Source organism: Piliocolobus tephrosceles, chromosome 5 (genome assembly GCF_002776525.5).
Source record: "Piliocolobus tephrosceles isolate RC106 chromosome 5, ASM277652v3, whole genome shotgun sequence".
In the NCBI taxonomy this organism is placed as follows: Eukaryota; Metazoa; Chordata; class Mammalia; order Primates; family Cercopithecidae; genus Piliocolobus; species Piliocolobus tephrosceles.
In genome coordinates, this window is record NC_045438.1 from 59,280,750 (window position 1) to 59,303,719 (window position 22,970).

The window sequence follows — 22,970 nt, forward strand, 5'->3', positions numbered from 1 at the left end:
CCTGCCTCACCCTCCCGAGTAGCTGGGACTACAGGCACCCGCCACCTTGCCCGGCTAGTTTTTTCGTATTTTTTAGTAGAGACGGGGTTTCACCATGTTAGCCAGGATGATTTCGATCTGCTGACCTCGTGATCTGCCCATCTCGGCCTCCCAAAGTGCTGGGATTACAGGCTTGAGCCACCGCACCCGGCCTGGTGTCCACTTCTTAATTCAGTGCACATTCCTCATGCCCATTCCATTCCAAGTGCCCATCTGAGCACATGGATTCTGTCCATGGTTGCACACTTAGTTTTGGGCATGCTCTGGTGATGTGACCTTCAACCTGGGATCCATGCCAACTGAAAAGCAACTCATAACTTTGTTACGTATAAGTTGAACCAGATTAGTCTGATGCAATTCCGACAGTATGTAAAGCATATTTAACATCCTCACAACCCCTAAAAACTCCAAAACCCTAGGAAATAAATAGCAATTAGGTTACTGAGATCTGTGGTTACAATAGATTGAGCTGTCTGAATCATCTAAAGCCAAGATGATATCAAAAAGTATAGAGATTTTAAATTAAATTAAATTAAATTTTTTTATTTTTATTTATTTATTTTTTGAGACAGAGTCTCGCTCTGTCGCCCAGGCTAGAGTGCAGTGGCCGGATATCAGCTCACTGCAAGCTCCACCTCCCGGGTTTATGCCATTCTTCTGCCTCAGCCTCCCAAGTAGCTGGGATTACAGGCGCCCGCCACCTTGCCCGGCTAGTTTTTTTGTATTTTTTAGTGGAGACGGGGTTTCACCGTGTTAGCCAGGATGGTCGCGATCTCCTGACCTTGTGATCTGCCCATCTCGGCCTCCCAAAGTGCTGGGATTACAGGCTTGAGCCACTGCGCCCGGCCAGTTTAATTTTATTTTTGAGGCAGAGTCTTACTTTGTCACCCAGGCTGGAGTGCAGTGGCACAATCTCAGCTCACTGCAACCTCCACCTCCTGGGTTCAAGCAGTTCTCCTGCCTCAGCCTCCCAGGTAGCTGGGATTACAGATGTGTGCCACCACGCTCGGCTAATTTGTGTATTTTTAGTAGAGACGGGGTTTCACCATGTTGGTCAGCCCGGTTTCAAACTCCTGACACCAAGTGATCTGCCTGCCTCGGCCTCCCAAAGTGCTGGGATTACAGGCATGAGCCACCACACCCAGCCAAGATTTAAAAAATATTCTAATATTTACTTCTATTAGAGTTCAGTTACCATATAATGACCAAAAGCAAAGTTTTCAGCCTTTTAAAACCCATTTTCTTCCTTCTTTTTCTTTTTTTTTTTTTCTTAAATAGAGTCTTGCTCTGTTGCCCAGGCTGGAGTCCAGTGGTGCAAACATGGCTCACTGAAACCTTGAACTCCCACAGAGAAGCAGTCCTCCCGCCTCAGCCTCCTGAGTATCTGTAATATGGTTAGGCTTCATGTCCCCACCCACATCTCATCTTGAATTGTAATAGCTGTAATCTCCAAGTGTCGGGGAGAGACCAGGTGGAGGTAATTGAATCATAGGGACGATTTCCCCCATGCTGACGGAGCTGATGGTTTTATAAGGGGTTCTTCCACCTTAACTCAGTACTCCTCCTTCCTGCCACCTTGTGAAGAAGGTGCCTTGCTTCCCCTTCACTTTCCATCGTGATTGTAAGTTTCATGAGGCCTCCCTAGCCATGCTGAACTGTGAGTCAATTAAACCTCTCTCCTTTATCAATTACCCAGTCTTGGGCAGTTCTTTATAGTGTGGAAACAGACTGATACAATCTGGGACCACAGGCATGCCCCACCATGCCTAGCCGTTTCTTTTTTATTTTTTATTTTTGTTGAGAAGGGTCTCACTCTGTTGGCTCAGGCTGGAGTGCCGTGGCGTGATCTGGGCTCACAGCAGCCTCGACCTCCCAGGCTCAAACAATCCTTCTGCCTCAGCCTCCCGGGTAGCTGGGACTACCGGCACATGCCACCAGAGCCAGCTAATTTTTAATTTTTTGTTGTTGTTGTTGTTGTAGAGACAGGGTCTCTCTATGTGCCCAGGCTGGTCTTGAACTTCTGGGCTCAAACATTCCTCCTGCCTCAGCCTCCCAAAGTGCTGGAATTACAGCCATTCCCCTTTTTGATAAGTGGAAACATCTTGTGCACATTCTGTCATTTTCATTATGAAAGTGATAGATGGTGATTCTCTAAAATGCTACAAGTATTAAAATTTTTTTTAAAACTCCCCTCTTCTCTGATTCATTAGGACTCTGCTATACAGAAAGATGCGGCAATGGTAATAAGCTTCCATCTGAGAGAGAAATTGAACTAAAGCCCATCAGTATTTTACAAGTGATGATATTTCCTAAGGGTTAGGAATTCATGGTAGAGCTGTGGTACTCTAACTAGCTGCATCACAGTCGCCAACCCGGGGAGCTTTTTCAATCAAACAGAGTTTCTGATTCAGGAGGTCTGGGGTGGGGCTGAGAATACACATTTCTACCAGTTCCCAGGAGATGCTGATGCTGCTGGTCTAGGGACCTAACTTTCAGAACCACTATTGTGAGGGATGGAAAAATAAAAGAACTTGGGTTCTGTCCTTGGCTGGTCCCTAAGATCTGTGAAGCTGTAAAATGGGTGGCTGCCCTAGCATGCTGGGTGCAGCGAACACTTGTGTCTTGCTTAAAGGATTCTTTTATCTAACTGGGTTCAAATGATGCAGAAAATCAAAGATCAGTAAAATATTCTCAGAAGCTATTTAGTTTCTCACCAACTTGTAGTGTTGTCAGTAACTTTTCAGTTCTTTTGATTTATCATTGGTATTATATGCAAAATGTCTCAACACCGTTAGAATCTCAGATTACTGTGGAGGCTGGTTACTACTCTTCCTATTGCTTTTTAAGTTAGCCAGAAAACATGCGATACAGTTTTGTGTGTTATTAAAAGAGTAATCAGTCCGGATTTATTTGCATTGCATAGTGTGTTCCTACCGTGATTATATAATGAAAATAACTTTTAATTCACTAGGAGAGATTGCTATCTGAAAGAATCCTGTTCTTAAATTATTTTGAGTCAGATAATACATGCCTTTGTGTAAATCCAGTTTTTAATGTTATTTGTGTCATAAGTACCCATACGTAATTTTGATGAATTTGAATTTCAGCGGCTTCATTTTTCCTGTTTGCCCACTTAGAAGCTTTAAAGAAGTAAAGAAACAAATGTTTGTCAAAGCCAGAAAAAAGAATGGGTATAGCCCCCAAACTAGATAAATCTACCTCTGAATAATCAGATCAACCCATGCATTATGATAGGACCCATATGCATGAAGGCATGGGCATGCTGTCTGTGTTCATATGACCTGCCTCTGTAGAATCAGTAAGAAGTAACGAGTGTCTAAACAAGAGAAGGGCAGCAGATCGTGAAGCCCTTGTTGGCATTTGAACAAGGTGGCAACTGAACTGTACTGTTCTGTTTCTTGTGGGATCTGTGAACAGCATATGCTGTACCATGAATTATGGAAGGAACACTTGTAATTGTTACTGGCTGTGGTTAACATTAGAATATTATTATGCATGAACATCAAGGGATATTGACAGAAATATTAAGTATGCTACATTGCTACCAAAAATCAAATTTTGTTTGTTTTTTTGAGGCAGAACCTCACCCTGTTGCCCAGGCTTGGAGTACAGTGGCAGCTCCCTGCGGCCCCAACTTCCCGGGCTCAAACAGTCCTTCCACCTCAGCCTCCCGAGGAGCTGGGACTACAGGCATGCATCACCATACTTGGCTAATTTTTGTATTTTTTATAGCGATAGTGTTTTGCCATGTTGCCCAGGCTGGTCTTGAACTCCTGGGCTCAAGCAATCTGCCCACCTTGGCCTCCCAAAGTGCTAGGGTTACAGGCATGAACTACTGCACTCAGCCATGGGTGTTTTGTTTTGTTTTGTTTTGTTTTGTTTTTTCATTCAGTCTCTCTCCAGAATATACACTGTAAGTGAAAATGCATATACATTTTTCTATCCAAAGAATTTACAGTCTAATGGAGAACACAGACACTTAGATATCTTCAATTAGGTGTACCGTTGCTATGGTAGAAGTATATGTACATAGTGTACAGTGAGACAGCTCAGTATTTGGAGTCAGAAATAGACCCTCTAACCTTTTTCCCTCCATTTAGCCATTGGAAACGTAAGAGTAAAAATAAATTTATATCAATAAAGAGGCCATAGTGTGAAAATTTTATGTAGAAGTGCTAGTTAAATATTCTGACATTATATTATTCATGGTGTAGAAGAAGATCATTTCTCTAGGGAATGGCGTTAAATACTTGAAGGCATGTTTAGTTCGAGGTCTCATTTAAAGAGCTCCTATTTTAGTGACTGACCTTGTTGGACAGAAAGTGCATTTTAGAGAATTATAAATGTCCAGTTTCCCTGGTTGTGCTCTAAAATTTTATCTGGGACTAGTTACACTAAGCCACTCTTAGGAACCAGTGAACGTTCGAGGCAAGTAGTCTTTCTGTGCCCAGGCTTGTTCTGAATCGTTTGTGGCCGAGGACATAGCATCTTGAAATGGTTAAGATGGATCTGTTCCTTTTGATTTCCAGGTAAGCTGTTGTTTGGTATGTTTTGTTTACCTGGTTTGCAATACCCAGAGCTTATTCTAGAGAAGAGATTCCCAGCTGGTGAATTATCAGGGATCTTCAGCTATTTAAAATGTATATAGATCCAGTTAATAAAATACAGGTTTACTTAAAAACACTGGACTTCATAGTACCGTTTTGGTGTTAGGTATCAATGAATTGTCCTTGTGTATAATTACTGTTATTTGTGTGTGGGGTGTGTATATGTAATGAATTAATGTTGAGGTCATTGGGATTCCTCTGTGATTCTTTATAGCTATTATATAAAAGCCGCTTTCCCTTATGTTTTGTTTCTCTTGAATTTTATATTTAGAGTAAAAGAGAAATTGTGTCTTTTATTAGAGATGCAATGAATGAATAAAATTAGTTCTACCTGATTATGAAGCGTATGTATTTTCATGTAATGGTGGTGGTATAGCATAGAGATTAGGAGCCTGGGTTCAAATCCCAGTCCAGTTATTAATATATTACTTTGGAAAGTTACTTAATGCTTCAGTGTCCTCATCTGTAAAATACAAGTAATTGAATAGATTCAGATGTGAATTCCATTGCACAGTCCAAGGAGGGGAAAATTGTAATTTTACTTTTCTGTAATAATTTCCAACAAATTACATCTCCGTCCTGCTAGGGAAGCAGACTTATAATTAGTTCCCAGGCCGCCGCCTCTTGCCCAGGGTTAAGCATAATTTGAGGGTGGGGATGGTAACCTAGTGCCATGACCTTGGAGGTAGGACCCCATCTTGCCCTCCAGTCTCCTCTCTCGGCCTTTCCTGCTGCCCCGCAGTTTAGTAGCTCTCTCCACCACTTCATTGCTGCGCTACTTGAGGGCATGGGAACCACCTTGCTGGTTGTGCACAGTATTGGGGCACGAATCTCTGCAAAACTCAGAGCTTCTTAATGTGATACAGAGCTGTTTGGATTCTCCTATCCCCTCCAGTTGTTTCATGGTTTCACTAGAGTTCTGAAAGCAGGTGAAAAAAACAAGAAAGCCTCACTGGGAAAGTGACACTCAGGTAGACACCTGAGGGAAGGTGGGGGTGTCTTTGGATCTCAGGAAAGAGCAGACCCTCAGGCTGGTGCTTGCACAGTGAGGCTGGAGCTGAGGGAGCACAGGGAAGAAGGACTGCTCCCTGGGCCGGGGAGGCCCAGGTGACCACAGGGGCTTTGACATTTATTTGGCAGTAAAACCATTGGAGAGTTTTTACCACACCCAAAATGACTGACTTTTACAACTTCTTTCTTTTCTTTTTCTTTTTTTTTTTTTTGAGACAGAGTCTCACTCTGCCGCCCAGGCTGGAGTACAGTGGCCGGATCTCAGCTCACTGCAAGCTCCGCCTCCCAGGTTTATGCCATTCTCCTGCCTCAGCCTCCTGAGTAGCTGGGACTACAAGCGTCCGCCACGTCGCCTGGCTAATTTTTTGTATTTTTTAGTAGAGACGGGGTTTCACCGTGTTAGCCAGGATGGTCTCGATCTGCTGACCTCGTGATCCACCCGTCTCGGCCTCCCAAAGTGCTGGGATTACAGGCTTGAGCCACCGCGCCTGGCCCTTTTCTTTTAAGAGTTGAGCTTGCCTTTATTGGCCAAAGCTAACTGCAGGAGTTAACACTCAGTTTGCTTTGATACTAGATTTAAGCCTTACTTTATCCCTTCTTAAAACTTAATTGATTGTATCTTATTAAAGCCACACTAGGAAAGTCCTGTGCTCCATTTAAGTCAGTCAGGAAGAGAGCTTCAGAGGGATTAACACAGTATCCTTCTCTATATGAGGAATACCCCAGTCACATCAGCTGGGAGAAAAAAATTTGTAAAGAAATTTTTAAAAACCTCTAATATCTTGAATTTGAGATTCTGTCTGATAGAAAATTTCAAATTATGTTTCCTTGATATACTGAAAGTGAATACTGACAGCCCATCAGACCATTGGGCTGTTACCATTATCACGCTGTTCACTCGACTGGTGGCCACCTAGACGTAAGCAAAGTACTTTCAGACTGCTAGATTTCTGGCTGATGAAACCATTTCTGATCAGCGAGTACTCAGTGCATTTCTCTTCCGATGAGGGTCACTGTTTACAGGTTTCTAGTGTAAACTTCCTGAAGCCCGAGCAGTCTTGAGAGCAGCAGTAGAAGAAAGCAGCTGGAACCCCAAGAACTGGGTCAGAATGCTCTTACGGGCTTAGAAGAAATAGCATCATCTTGGCTTAGAATTTGGAGATTCAATGAATCTTTATTCTTTCCTGGTTCTATTAAGTGATTATTTTTAATATGAAGTATATCACTGGAATTTCATATTACTCGTGCTAAAAAATTCCACATCTGTGTGTTTTAATTTAGGGTCTTTAAGATGAAGAGCATCCCCCAATGATTAAGAGAGGCACAAGATGGAAATACAGATTTTATTACCTGCAGACCCTGGGAGTACACAGCATGCCTGGAGGTCACACACAGGATGGTCCGGGAGCTTGAAGGTCAGGAATCGTGAAGGGAGTGAGAGAGACCCACCTAGAGACTCATGGGCCAATGCCTTCGTGGGGTCCAAACAGGTTTCCCTCAGGGAGGTTCAATTGGTTCCAGGAGGTCACACCGTTACTGCACAGCCCATGTGGGGTGTGAGGGTGGGGGCCAGTGAAGTAGGCTGTGTGTAGCTTTCCCATGGGGAGGTGGTCGCCAGGAGGAAGTTGTCTAAGGCAGGATTCTGGATTGGCCATGTTGAGGAACTGGGAGGAGGTGTAGAACTGCACCCTGTGCTGTGTCCAGGGTGACAGAGCCCTGCTTCTGCTCTGAGAAGGTCCTACTTATCTTCACAGTGCATGCTGAGGCAACATAAAATGATAAGAATTTACTACACTGTGGCTTTTTAAACTATCATCTCAATGGTTTGGTGTGATTCAATATTTTCTATTTTAACTTTCTATTTATAAAAACTTTAAACATGGACAAAAGTGGAACAGCACAGTGACACTCGCCTGTGTACCCATCACCTGCCTCCACAGTGATCCTGGCCTGTTTTGTTTCCTCTAGCCTCCCCTCCCCTGTTTTCCCCTTTTTGAAAACAGGGGAAAATTCCGTTTTTGAAAGCAAATTCCAGATGTCGTTTCATGGTAGGTATTTTAATATGTATCTCCAAAACTATAGACTTAAGTAACTGTAATTCCTGTTATACTTAAAAATTCAGAATAAATTCTTAATATCTTCAAATATCCAATCTATTGGTAGTCAGTATAAACATTCATAAATTAAGTTTGCTGTGTAGATTAAGTTGCATGATCGTATTAAGGCGAGAACAGTGCCATCTCTTACTGGTTGGCATTTGTATGAGTCTGCCTGTTGTAACTGAGCAAGTTGTAGAGAGAACACCACACACTGAGACTAATTCAGGAGTCCTTTATTGCCGGTGACCGAGAGATGGCTAGAGCTCGAAATTCTGTAGGCCCCGTAGAACGGGCTAGATTTCTTTTTATACCTTGGTCTAAATAGGGGAGGGGGAGTCTAGCTGAAGCAATTTTTACAGAAACAGAACAGGCAAAAAATTAAAAGATAAGTGGTTACAGAAACAGTTACAGGAAAATAAATAGTTCCAGGTGCAGGGGCTTAAACTCTCACAAAGCAATAATCGCTTTGGGTACCATCAACGGAGCACATTCCTGGGAGCTACTGGTACAGCTTGCCTTAGGATCTTATCAGTAAGTGCATTCCTGGATGTGCTTTGAGTCAGCTTGCACCAGTTATGTCCTTAAGGGAGGGAGTTCAAGGGGCTGCAGTCAAAGAAACCAAAATGGAGTCTGTCCGGCTCTCTCAGCTGAGAGAGTCAATCAGGTTAAAACAAGGTAGGGTATCACATGCCCATGTTAACGTAAAACAGATTTGCCACAGGTAATGTGACCATGCAGGTAACATAACCTAACAGTTAAAAACTATATGCATGTCTTGCTTTTATCTTGTTGACTCCAGTGCACTTATCAAATCCTCATGATGCAGCTGCCCAGTGGGTTCACCGTGACCGCTGCCTAGACAGAATCGATTTATCAAGACAGGGGAATTACAATGGAGAAAGAGTAATTCACACAGAGCTGGCTGTGCAGGAGACCTGAGTTTATTGCTCCAATCAGTCTCCCCAAGCATTCGGGGATTGGGGATCAGAGTTTTTAAAGATAATTTGGCGGGTAGGGGCTTGGGAAGTGGGGAGTGCTGATTGGTCAGGTTGCAGATGGAATCTTAGGGGGTGGAAGTGAGGTTTTCTGAATGTCTTCTGTTCCTGGGTGGGATGGCAGAACTGGTTGGGCCAGATTACCGGTCTGGGTCCATGGAGTGCAGGGTCTGCAAATATCTTAATCACTCATCTTAGGTTTTACAATAGTGATGTTGTCACCAGGAGCAATTTGGGGAGGTTCAGACTCTTGGAGCCAGAGGCTACATGACCCCTAAATTGTAATTTCTTGTAGTTATTTTGTTAGTCCTGCAAAGGCAGACTGGACCCTAGGCAAGAAGGGGGTCTTTTCAGGAAAGGGCTGTTATCAGTTTTGTTTCAGAGTCAAACCATGCATCAAATTCTTTCCCAAAGTTAGTTCCAGCCTGTGCCCAGGAATGAACAAGGACAGCTTAAAGGTTAGAAGCAAGATGGAGTTGGTTAGGTCTCCTTTCTTTCACTGTCATAATTTCCTCAGGTATAATTTTGCAAGGGTGGTTTCAAGGAGATGAAGCCCTTCTAAGCCTTTCTGTGCAGCTTAGTTGGTGCCAGCAATGGGAGGATGCTTAGGACAAGGGTTGAAGAATTGACGAAAATGAAGATTGCAAAGGAAATACAGCTAACCCTTGAACAACATGGGAGTTAGGAGCACCAACCGCCTGCCCAGTTGAAAATTCAAGTATAACTTTTGACTCCCCCAAAACTTAACTACTAATAGCCTGCTGTTGACTGAAAGCCTTATAACGTAAACAGTTAACACATATTTTGTATGTTATGTGTATTACATACTGTATTCTTATAGTAAATTAAACTAAACAAAATGTTATTGAGAAAATCATAAGGAAGAGAAAATACATTTACCACTAAGTGGAAGTAGAGCATTAGGCCTTCATCCTCATTTTCTTCACATTGAGTAGGTGGAGGAAAAGGAGGGAGTGGTGGCAGAAATAGAAGAAACAGTGCATGTAAAGTGGACCAGACCTGTGTTGTTCAAGGGTGAACTGTACTGATTATCTTATTTTAACTTAAAATGTATAATGTGCATTTACTCACCAGTCCTTTGATAGACAGCTGTGGTCTTTGTGTATTTCTGATTACAGTGCTAAGTGATCCATTTTGCATAATCCATACTCAATTCATTGCAATTCTCATTTTTTTGTTTCTTTTAGAAGAGCTTAGTTTGAAGACAGTTTCAAAGCATCATGAGTACAGAATTCTAGATTTTAAAACTTATTTCCCATTTGTCTTTTTTTTTTTTTTTTTTTGAGATGGCATCTCACTCTGTTGCCCAGGCTGGAGTGCAGTGGCACGATCTTGGCTCACTGTAACCTCCGCCACCCAGGTTCAAGTGATTTTCCTGCCTTAGCCTCCTGCATAGCTGGGATTACAGGCACATGCCTCCTCGCCTGGCTAATTTTTGTACTTTTAGTAGAGACGGGGTTTCACCATGTTGGCCGGGCTGGTCTCAAACTCCTAGCCCCAAGCTGTCTGCCCACCTCAGCCTCCCAGAATGCTGGGGTTGTAGCCGCCCAATGGGTTCACTTTGCGTGCTGCCTAGACAGAGCCGATTTCTCAAGACAAGGAGAATTTTAATAGAGAAAGAGTAATTCATTCAGTATGGGAGACCGGAGTTTTATTATTACCTAAATCAGTCTACCCATAGAGTTTTTAAGGACAGCTTGGTGGGTGGGAGAAGCCAGTGAGCCAAGAACGCTGATTGGTCAGGGATGAAATCATAGGGAGTCAAAGCTGTCTTGTACTGAGTCAGTTCCCGGGTGGGGGCCACAAGATCAGATGAGCCCGTTTATTGATCTGGGTGGTGCCAGCTGATCCATCAAGGGCAGGGTCTGCAAAATATCTCAAAGGAGCAGTTTAGAGAGGATCAGAATCTTGTAGCCTCCAGCTGCATGACTCCTAAATCATAATTTTTAATCTTGTGGCTAATGTTAGTCTTACAAAGGCAATCTAGTCCCCATGCAAGGAGGAGTTCTGCTTTGGGAAAGGGCAGGCTGGAGTGTGTGGTGCAATCTCAGCTCACTGCAGCCTCCACCTCCCAGGTTCAAGGGATTCTCCTGCCTCAGCCTCCCGAGTAGCTGGAACTATAGGCATGCACCACCATGCCTGGCTAATTTTTTGTACTTTTAGTAGAGACGGTATTTCACCATGTTGGTAAGACTGGTCTTAAACTTCTGACATCAATAATTTGCCCACCTCGGTCTCCCGAAGTGCTGGAATTACAGGCATGAGCCACTGCGCCTGGCCGTCATCCTTGTTTTAAACTATAAATTCCCAAAGTTCGTTCAGCCTACGTCCAGGAGTGAACAAGGACAGCTTGGAAGTTAGAAGCACGATGAGGTCAGTTAAGTTAGATCTCCTTCATTGTCTTAGTCATAATTTTGCAAAGGCAGTTTCAGGATTACAGGCTTGAGCTACCGCAGGTGGCCCTTTCCCATATGTCTTTTTTTTTTTTTTTTTTTTTTTTTTTTTTGGGGGAGTTTTTTTCTTTTTGCCCAGGCTGGAGTGCAATGGTATGATCTCAGCTCAGTGCATCCTCCACCTCCCAGGTTGAAGTGATTCCCCTGCCTCAGCTTTCCAAGTAGCTGGGCTTACAGGCGCCCGCCACCATACCTGGCTAATTTTTTTTTTTTTTTTTTGTATTTTTAGTAGAGATGGGGTTTTGCCATGTTGGCCGTGCTGTTCTCGAACTCCTAACCTCAGGTGATCTGCCTGCCTTGGCCTCCCAAAGTGCTGGGATTACAGGTGTGAGCCATCGCTCCCGGCTCAGTATTCTTAACTATGATTTATTTTTGTCAGCAGTTCCTCTTCAGGGCAATTTCTCTTCTAGATTCATAGAGCTAACAGAAACCGCACCACAGAACTGCAGTTGGCTTTTACTACACCACAAATGTAGGCCCCATTTGTCTAACTGTTGTCTCAACTACACTTATTTTGACAGTAAACTTTTTAGCCATCTACTTAGATTTCTTGGAAACAATTACTCTTTTTTGAACTCATGTTTCATTAGCTATGTAATAATTCCGTTGTGTAGCTACAATAGTAACTTACTGTAATCATAACTGGTTCGTGGTAAGTATATGATTCAGTTGGTGGGGTCAGAATTGCCCCTGTGTACTAGAGAGTATCCTGCTAAATGCAGGAGCTCAACATTCACATATTTTATACGAAGCATAGAGAGCATTGGTGAATCTGGTAAGTTGACTGTGTAGAATACAGGCTGTGTGATACTCTTCTATTAGTCATAGTTTTGAGATCTATGGCTAGTTCCTGGGGTTGCTTAGGTTAGAGTATGGTTCTTGTGGACCCAATATTGGACTTCGAAAAGAATTGATAGTAGATGCTGAATTTGATACTGTTTTGTTCTTTACTCTTGTAACTTGATTGAGTCGACTCCCTTAATAAATCAGTATCCTAGTGCCATATCATAATTTACAAAATGATCAGAGGTGCTTTTGTAACACTTTCAGTGCTTATTGGTTTGCAAGAAGGGTCAGTTGGAAGGCACGAAGGATCCTGGCAAAATTCTGGTGAGAGGTTCCTGTCCTGCTGCGCAGGTGTCCCTTACGGCCCCCCGACTAGATTGTCTTTGTCTTCTCTGCCTTCTCATCTGATGAATCCCTCATTTGGTCCCCTTTTCCCCTCTGTCGGCTGCTGTTAGGCAAAATCTCTTCCTTTGTCCAAGTATGATTCATTCTTCCACTTTTGTGTAATAAACTTGAAGTTACCTCTTCAAATTGTATTTTTCCTACTTAACTCTCTTTGGCAGTATTTTACCATGTCCTTAAGCCTACATTTGTGGTGCAGTAAAAGCCAGCTGCAGTTCTGTGGTGAGGTTTATGTTAGCTCTATGAATCTAGAAGAGAAATTGCCCTGAAGAGGAACTGCTGATAAAAATAAATCATAGTTAAGAATACTGGACCGGGCGCAGTGGCTCACACCTGTAATCCCAGCACTTTGGGAGGCCGAGGCGGGCAGATCACGAAGTCAGGAGATCGAGACCATCCTGGCTAACACGGTGAAACCTCATCTCTACTAAAAATACAAAAATTAGCCGGGCATGGTAGCAGGCGCCTGTAGTCCCGGAAGGCTGAGGTGGGGGAATGGCGTGAACCCAGGAAGCAGAGCTTGCAGTCAGCAGAGATGGCGCCCCTGCACTCCAGCCTGGGTGACAGAGCAAGACTCCATCTCAAGAAAACAAAACAAAACAAAACAAGAATACTGGCCTCATGCCAAGTGTGGCTTAAAGCAGAGACCCGCATTCCTCATGGAACCTAGTTGTATGTGTATTTATGTCAATGACCTTAAGGAGAAGTATCATTTTGAGTAGCTTGAAGATCTGTATGTTTCACTTTATTAATGTTCTTTAAATACTTTGATATAAAGTATTTAAATTATTGGAAAAGGCCCAGAGACTTGCAGATCATCTAGGCTGACCCTGTCATTTTTCATGTATGAAAGCTGAGAGCTGGGAAATAAGTATTCGGTGTCTTTCACCTTACACAATAATTCATGGTTATGATGGTGACCTTGAGTCATTAAGAAAAGATTCTTCTTGGCGGAGTGTGGTGGCTCACACCTGTAATCCCAGCACTTTGGGAGGCCAAGGCAGGCAGATCACCTGAGGCCAGGAGTTTGAGACCAGCCTAGCCAATGTGGTGAAACCCAGTCTCAACTAAAAATACAAAAATTTGCTGAGCGTGGTGGCATGTGCCTGCAGTCCCAGCTACTTGGGAGGCTGAGGGATGAGAATTGCTTGAACCTGGAAAGTGGAGAAGTGAGTCCAGGTAGCGCTACTACACACCAGCCTGGGCAACAGAGCAAGACTCCATCTCAAAAAAAAAAAAAAAGCTTCTTAATTATACTTTCAGAGTAAGCTTTTTATGAAACTAGGAGAGTCTGCAGGTTTTTTTGTTTTTGTTTTTGTTTTTGAGACAGGGTCTAACTCTGTCACCCAAGCTAGAATGCAGTAGCATGATTTCAGCTCACTGCAACTTCCACCTCTTAGGCTCAGGTGATCCTCTGACCTCAGCCTCCCAGTTAGCTGAGACCACAGGTATGCACCACACCGCTTGGCTAGTTTTTGTGTTTTTGGTAGAGATGGGGTTTTTCCATGTTGCCCAGACTGGTCTTGAACTCCTGAGCTCGAGGGATCTGCCCACCTCCACCTCCCAAAATGCTAGAATCACAGTTACGAGCCACTGTGCCCAGCCTTGTAGTACTTACTTTAAAAAGACCAAGAAAAATGGTTAGGCTAAAGTTTTCCTGTTGGTGTAGATCTTCGGAAAAGCTGAATAACCCAAATGCTGTATATTCTATAGGAGTTTTCTTACTGGAAAATACATATTTTTAAATTTCATCCATTTCAATTGTTGGGTTTTTGGGATTGAAGTGGCAAGCAGGAGTGTGGGGAAGCCTTGCTGGGAAGGAGCCAGGCTACGTGTAGCTATGCTGACGGATTAATAATTTCCACGGTGGGCCCAGGAAGGAGGGAGGAAGCTTCATCATAAGTTACACATCGTCTATTCTGGTTTTAGTAGTGCTAAAATCCTGTAATGTATTTTTCAGTATATTTTATTCGTAGGTTATGTAAATATTCCTTTTCATCTCTGAATGCTAATTTATTTGCACAGAAACAGCAGCAGGGAAGCCCTGCTGAAAATAAGGTATTAATTTTTATAACTCTCTTGGTAAATGTACCTTTACATTATTACATTATTTGGCCTCTGGCATTGTTTTGACCTGGCTTTACACAGCCCTTTATCTGGGCCTGCTGCCACCCCCCACCCACCCTACATCCTCCCTAGCCCCTGTTCCTCACTGGCAAGACCCCTCCTCAGCCACCTCCTTTAAGGCCCTTACTCTGTCGCATCATCTGATTAGCTTCTGTAATTGCTCTCACTACCACCCGGAATTGCTTTGCGTGTTGATGGCTCAGTCTCCTCCTGAAACAATGCTTCTGAGAGAAGGAGAACATCTTGTTCCTGGCTTTTCACCACTATGTCCACCTAGAACAGCACCCATGGTAATAACTGCTTATTCAATATGTGTGGATAAAATAGAAACATACCAGCTACCTAGCTTCAGTCTGGTAGCTGGTCATTGGCTTTACCCACCCAGAGAATGCAGAATTTTAGAATTGGCTCTGATGGCTTTAAGCAGAAAAAACTGGGTAGGCTGCTGGGGGAAAATTCTTCCCCCAAACCATGGTAGAGGTTTAGAAAAAGTGTAATTAAGACATGAAGGGGATAAGCATTGGCTTTTTGCAAAATAAAGTTTAATTTATAAATTTAAAAGTTTAATGACTGCCTGTTAAAGTATTGGCTTTTGGTTCTTTTAGCTGGGGCAGTAAACCTAGACTAAATGAAGTTTTTTATTTAAAAAAAAACTGTACTTTCTGTACTTTGAAAACTGAACTAGTAAGATTGAATTTATTTGGAAACGGCAATGAAACTTGAACTCTGTAAGCACCTCTTAGGTGGTAGATGCCGTGCTACCTGGTAAATGGCTGTGTCAGGCACTGTGCTGAGCAAGACCGAGAGGGAGCTTACAGTTTTGAGAATGCAGACATGTCCGCAAGCAACAATAGTACAGTAGCCATAAAATGATAGGGGAAGGGTAGTGTTATAAGGCGGTCCATGGGAGGGATAGATACGTAACCGATTTTACACGTCATAAAATGCTTCCCACTAGTGAAATCTAAGCTGAGACCTGAAAGGTGAGTAGGATTTGGTCAGGTGAAGAAAGAGGGAAGGTTGTGACATGTTTATGGAATTGAAAATAGTTCAGGCCGGTTGTGGTAGCCCATGCCTATAATCCCAGTACTTTGAGAGACTGGGGCAGTAGGATCACTTGAGCCTAGAAGTTTGAGGCTGCAGTAAGCTGTGATGCACCACTGCACTCCAGCCTGTGTGACAGTGAGACCTTGTCTCAAGAAGAGAAAAGAAAATAGTTCAATAAATCTGGAATTTATAATTGAAGGTAAGAATTGTAAGTGATAAGGCCATGGAGGTGTTCAGGGTCAGGTAATCATATACTTTTTTTTTTTTTGGTCCAAACTGGAATACTTTCAAGAAAAAAGAGGGTACCCTTCATTACACTGAGATAACAGGCATAAACTGGGGCTGGCCTGGATAGATGAGGATACATGGTCAACCTCTTTATAAGCCATGTATACTAACATTGGGATTTATTTAATGAACAGATAGATGTTGAGCACCTACTGTGTTCCAGGCATGGTGCTTGGACTTTGTTGCAAGGGCTGTGGGAAGCACTGAAAGGTTTGAGTCAAGAGCGGCAATGCTTAGTGTGCATATTCGAAAGATCTTGCAGCTGCAAGCGGAAGAGGAATTGGAGCAAGGCTCAGGAGGTGTGGGAAGCCTGGAGGAGGCTTTTGAAGTGAATGAAAATAGTTAAAGATGACTTGGACTATGGAACTCACACATGGGATGGAGAGAAGTGAGTAGATTGTAGCAATATTTAGAAAGTAGATTTTCCAGGCCTTTCTTAGAGGTGGAAAGGAATGAGAGGAGGAGTCAGGAGTACCTTTCAGTTTCTTTTGGGTGAGTGGATAGGAGAGATTCCATCTAGAAGACTGGGAATGCTGGAGAGAAGGCAGGTTCTGTGTGGAACACTGTTGAGGCCTTGCTTGGTGTGGTGTGTGTGCCCTTGGAACTGCGTGCAGGAATCTTATAGGTGACAGGTTTACAAGTCTGAACCTCAGGAGGAAAGATGTAAGAAATGGACTTGGGATTCATCAGTAGAAAGATGGCGGGTGACGTTGTCAGAGTGGATGTCACCCAGGGAGAATGTCTAGAGTAAGAAGAGTGCAGAACCTTGGGGAATACAGACATTTACAGTGTGGCCTGGCTAATGCCTGGGCAAGGAGAAAAGGTGGAAAGGAGGAAAGAAAACCAGAGGAGGGCAGGTGTGGAGAGGCCAGGGGAAGAGAGGAGAGTGTTTCAAGAAGGAAGAGTGGACAGCAGTGTCAGATGCAGCCAGGCAGTCAGGTGGGATGAGGGCCTAGCATGGTGATTGGATTTAGCAGTAAGAAGGCTGCCGGTATCCTTGGCCAGAGCCGTTTCAGTGGTGTCAGTGTGGGCAAGGCTTGACTAGTGCAGGGTGAAGAGTGAGTAGCAGATGAAGTAGACACGGGGCATGTGGAAAACTTCTCTAAAATTTGAATTTCTTGATGTTAAGGTATTACTCAAAGGAATATGTGGGGTTGAGGGAGGATTTCTTTTTCCTTTTTAAGGATGTGACAGACAAGTGGGTTAAACACGAATGGGAAAGAGAGCATAGCGAAGTTGTAGTCAACGCATGGATGGGAGGAGTAAGCAAGAGTCCCAGTGCAAGTGGGTGTGCTAACATGCACGTTATCTTTCGAGTTTGCTGGGGGAGTCTCTTCTCTTGGCTTCTCTTTTTTTTTTCCACTTTCTGAAGTTGGGGTAAAGGTCATGGGCCTACATATAACCCCCAAGAGCTCCCTTAAACAAATATTTGATAGTGGTTTTTCATTGTCAAGCTCAGTACATCTGATAATGCTTGGTAACTGTATTTAAAGTATTTTATTTTTCCTGACGGCCTCCTGGCAGGTCACTTTTAAGAGCATATCTTCACTTCTTTGACTTTTCAGTGCATGGCACTGCTGGCTGCCAGGGGCTGGGCCTATGCTTGGGTGCACCAACTGTCAGCTGAATAAGGCTAACTCCATAGAAGGAAGGAGCATGCAGTTAGGGTACCATTCTGGTTTATTCCACAATTGTACATTTTTATTTATTTGTATGGTCTTTTGAAAATAGTGATAAGGCTGGGCGCAGTGGCTCATGCCTGTAATCCCAGCACTTTGGGAGGCTGAGGCGGGTGGATCACTTGAGGCCAGGAGCTCAAGACCAACCTGGCCAACATGGTGAAACCCTGTTTCTACTAAAAATACAAAAAAATTAGCCAGGCATGGTGGCACATGCCTGTAATCCCAGCTACTCAGGAGGCTGAAGCAGGAGAATTGCCTGAACCTGGGAGGTGGAGGCTACAGTGAGCCAAGATTGTGCCTCTGCACTCCAGCCTGGGTGACAGAGCAAGACTCTGTCTCAAAAAAAAAAAAAAAAAAAACCCTAAAATGAATAAATATAGATAAACCTCTTCAAAGTATACAAAATCTTAGGTAAAAAAGAATAAAAATATGGCCGGGCGTGGTGGCTCACGCCTGTAATGCCAGCACTTTGGGAGGCCGAGGCGGGTGGATCACGAGGTCAGGAGATTGAGACCATCGTGGCTAACATGGTGAAACCCCATCTCTACTAAAAAATACAAAAAATTAGCCGGGCGTGGTGGCAGCCGCCTGTAGTCCCAGCTACTCAGGAGGCTGAGGCAGGAGAATGGTGTGAACCCGGGAGGCGGAGCTTGCAGTCAGCCGAGATTGCTCCACGGCACTCCAGCCTAGGTGACAGAGCGAGACTCCATCTCAAAAAAAAAAAAAAAAGAATAAAAATTGTGGTAAAAATACATGACATAAAATTTACCATTTTAAGTAAATGATTCAGTGACATTAGATACATTCACAATGATACGTAACCGTTGCCACTGTTTCTAGAACTTTTTCACCATCCCAAATAGAAACTCTGTATTGCATTAAATAGTAACTCCCCATTTCCCCCTCCCTATATCCCCTGGTAACCCTCCATTCTACTTTCTGGCTTCGTTTGCCTATTCTAGGTATCTGACATAGTGGAATCATATATTTGTCATTTTTTTCTTTTTGAGATGGAGCCTTGCTCTGTCACCCAGGCTGGAGTGCAGTGGTGCCATCTTAGCTCACTGCACCCTCTACCTCCTGGGTTCAAGCAGTTTTCCTGCCTCAGCCTCCCAAGTAGCTGGGATTACAGGCGTTCGCTACCACGCCCAGCTGATTTTTTCTATTTTTAGTAGAGATGGGGTTTCACCATGTTGGCCAGGCTGGTCTCAAACTTCTAACCTCAAGTGATTCAACCGCCTCTGCCTCCCAAAGTGCTGGGATTTACAGGCATGAGCCACTGCACCCAGCCTATTTGTCCTTTTGTGTCTGGCTTATTTCAGTTAGCATAATGTTTTCAAGGTTCATCTGTAATGTAGCATGTATCCGAATCTCATTTCTTTTTATGGCTGAATACTATTCCTTTGTATTTTGTTTGTTCATCTGTTGATGGACATTTGGGTTGCTGCCTCCTTTTGGCTATTGTGAATGCTGTTGCTGTGAATTTTGGTGTACAAGTATCCGAGTCCCTGCTTTCAGTTCTTTTGAGTGGAATTTGCTGGATCATATGGTAATTCCGTGTTTAACTTTCGGAGGAACTGCCAAACTGTTTTCTACCGTGGCTGTACCATTTTATATTCCCACCAGCCATTGATTTAGTTTGACTTCTGTTGTTTAAAGAAGTATATCTGAATTTTACACATACTCCAAAACTGTAATTATTTGAAGTAATTGGTAGAAATTAATTTGAAATAATGAAATGTCTGATTACTGGACATCAAAAGCTGCTTTACATTAGGCCATGGTTCTCAGAATTCACAATCCTCCTTTCCATTTTTTCCTCCCTCCCTCCCTCCTTCTCCCTCCCTCCCTCTCCCTTCCATGATTGCTCTCAGGTTCACAATAAGCATGTGTATCTTAGGGCATTTGAACTTCAAATACTACAGCACCTCGCACATAAGAACTCTGTAACAGTAGACTTCTATTTCCCTTTCCTGTCCTAGGTGCTATTTGTTTGTTTGTTTGTTTGTTAGTTTTAAGACAGAGTCTTGCTTTGTCACCTAGGCAGGAGTGCAGTGGCGTAATCACAGGTCACAGCAGCCTCAACCTGCTGGGCTCAAGTGATCCTCCCACCTCTACCTCCCAAGTAGCTAGGACTACAGGTAGAGACCACTGTGCCCAGCTAATTTTTGTATTTTTTGTAGAGACGGGGTCTTTCCACTTTGCCCCAGCTGGTTTTAAATTCCTGAGTTTATGTGATCTGCCCACCTCGGCCTCCAAAATGCTGGGGTTACAGGCATGAGCCATTGTGGCTGGCCTTTGTATTTTTGTCATACATTTTATTCCCCAGTATTATAGACTCCAAAATATGTTGTTGTTATTCTTGTTTTAAAAGTCAGTTATCTTCTTAGTTTTCTTTCAGAAAAATTAAACAGTGAGATTTTTTTTTTTTTTCATTGTCCATGTATTTACCATTCCTGGTGCTCTTCCTTCTTTTGTGTGGATTCAGTTTTCCTTCTAGTATCATTTTCATTCTGGTAAAAGCACGTTTGACGTTTCCTGTAGTATTGCTTTGCTGGTGACACATTCTTCCTCAGCTTTTGTATGAAATGCCTTTATTTCACTATCATTTTTGAAGGATGTTTTTGCTGGATATAGAATTCTAGGTTGGTAGTTTTTGTTATTTTTCAGCACTTTTAAGACGGAATTTGGTTTGTATCTTATTGTTCTTAAGAATTCTGCAGTTATTCTTTGCTCCACTGTATGTAATAATATATCTGTTTTTCTCCTTTCTCTGATTTTAAGGTTTTTCTCTTTGTTGCTGATGTTCTGAAACTTGACTCTTTTTGTGGTTTTGTTTTTTTTTTTTCCCTGTGGAATTTATTCAGCTTCTAGGATCTGTGGGTTATAGTTTCACAAATTGGACATTTTTGACATTAATTCTTCAGACACTTTTTCTGTCTTCCCCTCCATCATTCTGGGATTTGAATTACATGTATGCAGTAACTGTGGTTACTGTTTCACAGGTGACTAGTGGGTAGGGGAATGTCTGGTTCCCTTACTGTCTGGTGAAGTAGCAGAACCACCTTTTGTAGGAATCAGTTATCAAGCCCTTTACTTTCCCTTGGACTCTAGGCTAGTTCCAGAACCTTTGGTGGACTGGAATTAGGAAATAGTTATGCCACAATTTTTAGTACATGCGAATGTACATGGAATGTTAAAAAAAAAGAAAAGGTTGTGATAGCCTGCATTTACTGGGCCCTGTGTGCCGGTCCCTATTCTATGGGCTTTATTTTTATTACTCATTTCTCATTTGTGTCACAAGGCACAGGCAGTTCGAGACCAAGACTTTAAGGAATTGGTCCAAGTTTTCAAGACTGGTGAAACAGTGGCGTGGGGATTTGAACCTGTGTGCCTGGCTTCAAAGCCAGCTTATCATTGGTGTGTTGCCAGTAATTAAATTTCCTCCCCCCTTGGGGAGGAGGTGAGACCTTGTAAATACACACCCTGGTGAGGGTGTGGGACATAGGCACTCTTAACTGGGAGTAAGTTTCTGCCAGTTGTCTCTGGGGTTTGGTATTTGCTACTGTTTGATTTTAAACTTTTCTGTGTTTGTATTCCTGTCTCCCCACCCCCAATGAGCATATAGTTCTACAACTGAGAAAAGCAATAAAGCTATTTTAATTTGGGGCTGGTGGTGAGGTTATTTTCTTAGCCACAGCAAAGTAAGTTTTGATGTGCCTTGCCCTAGGGGTTAAATAGTGGGTTAGTAACCTTGCAGCTATGATAAAGAACAAAGTAGCTGTGCTGATGTGAAGTGTCGTATGAGAAAATATGAATAAATAAAAGTCCTAAATAAATGAAATGTAGAAGAGCACATAAGAAATGTTAAAAGCATGTAAGCATATACTGTGGTTCTAATTGCTTCCGTGCATGTATGTGCTTTGACTAGTTGTGTACATGCAAACACGTATGGCAAATGTATGACGTTTTGAGGGATATTTTAAAAATGATGAGCACTAGTGCCCTTTGGCACTTTTAGAAACTTTTCCTTTTTAACTTCATTATGTTGCTTTTGTTGTATTAATAAAAGTGTAGGTACGTATACACTGAAATTATTCTCAGAATGAGAAGTCTAGGAATATTGTTTACCCCCTTTTATGTGGCCTTTAATACAGATTCTGTTTGCCATCTAATCAGCTTTTTCGTTACACTTTGGAGTATTTTGTGCTTTGTTATAATCACGGAAGCATTCTTTCATAAATGTTGGTGTTTGCAACATGACTCTGAGCATCCTAGGTAGAGACAATCCAAGACAGTGCTTTAAATTTTTAATTTTTTTGACTAGATAATAGGTTGATGTTACAAAAAAAAAAAAAAAAAAAAACCACCACACTAAAAAAGTGCAAAAAAACCCCATTGAAAATTCCTCTCCTACCTCTCCTCTCCCTTAGCCATCTTCTCTCCTCAGGGGCAGTGTTACCGATGTCTTTTACATTCTTACTGAGATTTCCTGTGCATACACAAGCAAATGCATGTACTGCATCGCCATGACCTCTTTCTTACACAAATCGTGTGCCTGCTTTACTTTGTCATTGAATACATTAGAGATCATTCCACACCAGAGAAGTAAGCAAATCTTGTTCTTTTGGTTGTAGCACTCCATTTCGTAGAGATCCCATACTTGATGAACTACTCCCACCTTTTAGATTGTATTTGGTCTTTTGCTATTCTAGGTAGCACTGCAGTGAATAGCCATGTATATGTCAGTTTGCAAAAGTGCATTTCTAGAGGGTAAGTTCCTAGAATTTCTCATTCAGATACATGTGTGTTTGTAATCCTGATAGACATTACCAAATTGCCTCTCCTGTTAGCGCAATGTAAGGATACCTGTTTCCCTAAACTTTATGCCCTTACCAACATGGTGTTAGCAGAGTTTTGCTTTTGTTTGTTTTGCCAGATTGATAGGTGAAAAATAACTGTTTCATTTTATATTCTTTTCTGAGTAAGGTTTTACATTTTAAAAGCCATTTTTTTCTTACTGATTCGTAGTCTTTATATACAGTAGCAGAACCAATCATTAGTCTGTGTTACGAATTGCAAACATTTTCCCCAGATTGTCATTGATTTTGTTGTTGTTTTGAGATGGAGTTTTGCTCTTGTTGCCCAGGCTGGAATTTAGTGGTGCAGTCTCGGCTCACTGAAGCCTCCACCTCCCGGGTTCAAGTGATTCTCCTGCCTCAGCCTCCCAAGTAGCTGGGATTACAGGCACCCACGACCATACCCAGATAATTTTTTTTTTTTGTATTTTTAGTAGAGACAGGGTTTCACCATTTTGGCCAGGCTGGTCTTGAACTCCTGACCTCAGGTGATCCACCTGCCTTGGCCTCCCAAAGTGCTGGGATTACAGGCA

The 22,970-nt window shown here is 42.7% G+C and overlaps 1 protein-coding gene across 2 annotated transcripts in view; it reads left to right on the forward strand.

Annotated features, from left to right (window-relative positions):
- SNX9 (sorting nexin 9) overlaps window positions 1-22,970 on the forward strand; it is a 126,609-nt gene that overhangs the window by 11,230 nt on the left and 92,409 nt on the right. The window contains exon 2 of one of the 2 annotated variants that reach the window (XM_023206068.2): window positions 6,960-7,093. The exons of the other annotated variant lie outside the window; for it this stretch is intronic. Within the exon in view, the coding sequence (XP_023061836.1) occupies window positions 7,007-7,093 (87 nt within the window). The 5' untranslated portion in view covers window positions 6,960-7,006. The remainder of the gene's footprint in view (window positions 1-6,959; window positions 7,094-22,970) is intronic. 2 annotated transcript variants of the gene reach the window in all.